We start from the raw sequence: 3,693 nt of genomic DNA, 5'->3' as shown, positions 1-3,693 counted from the left end.
GTTTTTAGCAGGTCCGAGCTGTAAAGGCGCAACTCTGTTCTGGAAAAGGGGGCGGGGAGCGGCAGCTCATTTGCATTTAAAGAGACAGGCACGAAAAACAGTGTTTCTGCTTCCACTCAAAATAGGTATTTTTCTAAATGATATGATAAATGATCTGTGGAGTATTTTGAGCTGAAACTTCACAGACACATTCTGGGGACACTAGAGACTTATATTACATATTGTAAAAAGGGGCATAATATGTCTCCTTTAAACTAATATCATCCTCACATGTTCTTAAAGGGATAGACACATGGATAAACACTCGCCAAATGAGAGTAAATATAGACGGAATAAATTGTACTTTTACGTAGTAACTTTATTAGAAACTTCAGCATAACACACTTTACGTGGACACTTTACGTTTTTCTATCAAAGCCAAAGACATAAATTGTCTACTAAAAAAGCCGTTTGTGACTCACATGTCTTAAGTGTTTTATGTGATCATTAGATAAGTTTATCTGGGATGCGTAGGTGTTTTCCCCTCCAGAACTCCATATTATCCATAGGGACAAAATCTATTATGCACAAAACCACTCCACAACTGCACTCCTTTTTTTCATTTACCCTGTTTTTCTTCAATTACAAATCATCAGTCAACTACATAAGGATATGATATTGCTTGATATGATAGGATAATGATATTGTGAGTTTCAAAAAAAAAAAAATCACTGAATGGGAATCGCTGAAAGACATACATTAAAATACTGCCGTGGCATTTAAAAACTCAAAATAAGAGTGTTATTAATTTTCTGTTGTAGATGGCATTGGCATTCCGGGGCAGCAGGCTGTGAAAGAGTGCAGAAGATACATTGACAAGGATATGAACCGCTGCTTCAACAGGGCCATGCTGAGGTGAGATGTGACTGTGGAATGTAGTTTTGTGAGTTAATTTTTTATTTAAAAATAAATAGATTGTTAAGAAATCATATAATGGATAAAGAAATGACAAATGGGGTCTGTTTAGGACAAACCTATTCACTAGAATGAATCTGACTTTCCAAAATGAGAAAGAGGTCCCTTTAGGACAAACCAATTCACTTGAATGAATCGTACTTCCCAACACTACACATGAAAGAAAAACAGCCATTTAGAAATGAAAACCCAGAAATGAAAATTCTGTCATCATTTAAGCACTTTAAGAAGTTATTTGGAAGGATGTTGGTAACCAAACACTTGACAGTAGCATTGACATTCATAGTGTGGAAAAAAATGTTTTCATTTTGGGTGAACAGCACCACTTTTTTTGGGGGGGGGAAAAAAGCACCACTATTTAAGAAAATTGAGAAAAGGAAGTAAATATATTTATACATGCAAAAATGTTAATCAATGTTAATCTAATATCACCTCTCTCTCGCAGTTCTCCTATTACAGACAGCAGCCCGTATGAAGTCCGGCGCGCTCAGGAACTGAACAATCTGCTGGGGCCGAAAGGATCCACAGATGCAATGGACTTGATCTGTGACCTTCATAACACCACGGCTAACATGGGCCTCACACTGATCCATTACACGACCAGTGACTGGGTGACTCTGCACATCTGCAAATACTTACAGGCAAGAACATCACAAGTGTGCTTCAATAAACACCATACTGGAAACCAAGGTCAGTCGTTCTCAACTGGTGGGAGGTTTGACCCAAATTTGGACAGAAAACAAGAGAAAAACCATTACAGAAAAATAAATATACTAAACATTCAGTGTATAATCTGGGTCCTGAAGCAAAACCAGTGAAGAACCACATACCTACGTTGTTGTGTTCCATTTTAATTGTTGACCATTGAGTAGAATAGGTTTTTTTGTGCCTGTGCACATGTGTTTTGATGTTGTGTGTTGTCATGTACACATTTAAGACTAAGATAACCAAAGTGCCTGTGAGAGTGCTGGTACTGGATGTCCCGATTAGTGAAGAAACTGTGAAGCCACTGTATGATTGTCTTTGGTGGATGTCCTATCATATACTCTAATGCATGATAGAATTAACCCTTTCATGCATGAATTATTAAATCACAAAGTAATATTTTTATATGTATGTTTTTACTTTTAAACAAGTGAAAAAGCATGCCAATAACTTTTTTTTTCTTTCAAAATATTTTATTTTGAGATATGTTACATATCTGTCCACTGTAGTGGACACCATGCATCAAGGGTATAAAAAGTGATTTTATAGAACTTATTGTTTGGTTGGAAAAAACATGTTTATAAAACATTTACAACGAGCAAATGGTATGAATACACATAAGAACATTAAATAACAACAAACTATGTCATGACGGCACAGTAAAGTTAAGTGTAACAAACAAAAGGTAAGAGAGTGTGTGTGTGTGGGGCGGGGCTGTGTGGGGGTGGTGGGCTATTCATACACAGGTGAGCACAAACACACACACACACAAACACACACTCGAACGCAATCAAGCACAAATATCCCTGCCCTCAAACAGTGCAATACTCATACACTCAAACATGCCTACACTTTTATATGACCTAATAAATAAATATAGACTGTAAGCATTGAAATAAATAATAAAATCTGAAGACTATTTAATATTGCTGTTTAATAAAACTATTCAAGTGTAAATTATATCATAATTTTGATAAAACATACAAAATAAGGCAGAATCTATATATAGGCCCAATAGGCACAATATACCCTTTGGTTCATAACGTCCACTGGAATGTGTATTTTGTGTAAATGTATTTTCTGTATTTTCAGAAAATATGTATTTGTATGTATTTTCTGTCACAGAAAAAATTTATTTCATTAAAATCTCGACAAAAGATTAAAATCTTATTTAGCTGAAATTTTTTTTTGTGAGAATAAAAGGATTTAACACTTATTCCTGAGGTACTTGGTGCATCTCCTCTTCCCGCCTCCATTTTGAATGTATTATGCAATATATCTCAAAACAAAAAAGAAATACAAAGACAATAATTCAATGGAATAGTAGACAACACTTTGGGGGGTCGCCAGTTGTTGGTTGGGACATGGTGCTACAACTTAAATGGTTCAAAATGGCTGACCATTGTAGTGGATGTCATGCATGAAAGGGTTAAAATTCTTGTTTCTTCGGAATCCTTGCTTTAAAGGTGCAGTAGGAGATCTTGGAAAATGCTAACTTTAGCCTGATAGCACTGAAAGCGAACATCCCACCCTCCCTGCAATCGCCGTCCGAAGCCACGCCCCCTGAACGCATTTACGCTCACAGACCAGAATACCAGAGACAACATTACTACAATAGGTTACATCAGCGGTTCCTAATTCCAGCCCATGTTCCGAAGTGAAGTAAACTTCAACGGATTTCCCTCGCTCAGGGAGTAGGGAGCAATGAACACTGTGTAGGGATCATATCGATCGGAACACAGTTCATGCACGTAGCTCACTTCTAACGAGCTGGCACGAGGACTGGATTAACCGCTGGGCTACATCATGTGTCATTCACCGGTGAGAAAACTTTAAAAGTACTACAATACCAGGAAGGAAGATCGGGTTGTTGATGTTTGTCTGCCATTCTCGCTCTGTCTGCACAGCGTGCGTGAACGCGCTGATGACGTATCCTGTATGCGCGAACCGGGTGCGCAGAGGAATGCTAATACATACATTGACAGGCAGGTAGGAAAGCCAATTAAAACGCTCGGACCCAGCGTTTTGATTGGA

General features: G+C 37.7%; 1 protein-coding gene across 1 annotated transcript in view; it reads left to right on the top strand.

Moving 5' to 3' along the window:
• Positions 1-3,693, top strand: part of LOC107746117 (uncharacterized) — a 6,663-nt gene that overhangs the window by 1,525 nt on the left and 1,445 nt on the right. Inside the window, exons 2-4 of the mRNA XM_016560212.1 lie at positions 801-894; positions 1,400-1,595; positions 1,892-1,965. Coding sequence (XP_016415698.1) covers positions 801-894; positions 1,400-1,595; positions 1,892-1,965 — 364 coding nt within the window. The remainder of the gene's footprint in view (positions 1-800; positions 895-1,399; positions 1,596-1,891; positions 1,966-3,693) is intronic.

The sequence above is a fragment of the Sinocyclocheilus rhinocerous genome, unplaced genomic scaffold (genome assembly GCF_001515625.1).
Source record: "Sinocyclocheilus rhinocerous isolate Xijiao unplaced genomic scaffold, SAMN03320098_v1.1 scaffold107, whole genome shotgun sequence".
NCBI lineage: Eukaryota > Metazoa > Chordata > Actinopteri > Cypriniformes > Cyprinidae > Sinocyclocheilus > Sinocyclocheilus rhinocerous.
Note: the sequence above shows the minus strand (reverse complement) of the source record. Positions and strands in the feature narration are given on the sequence as shown.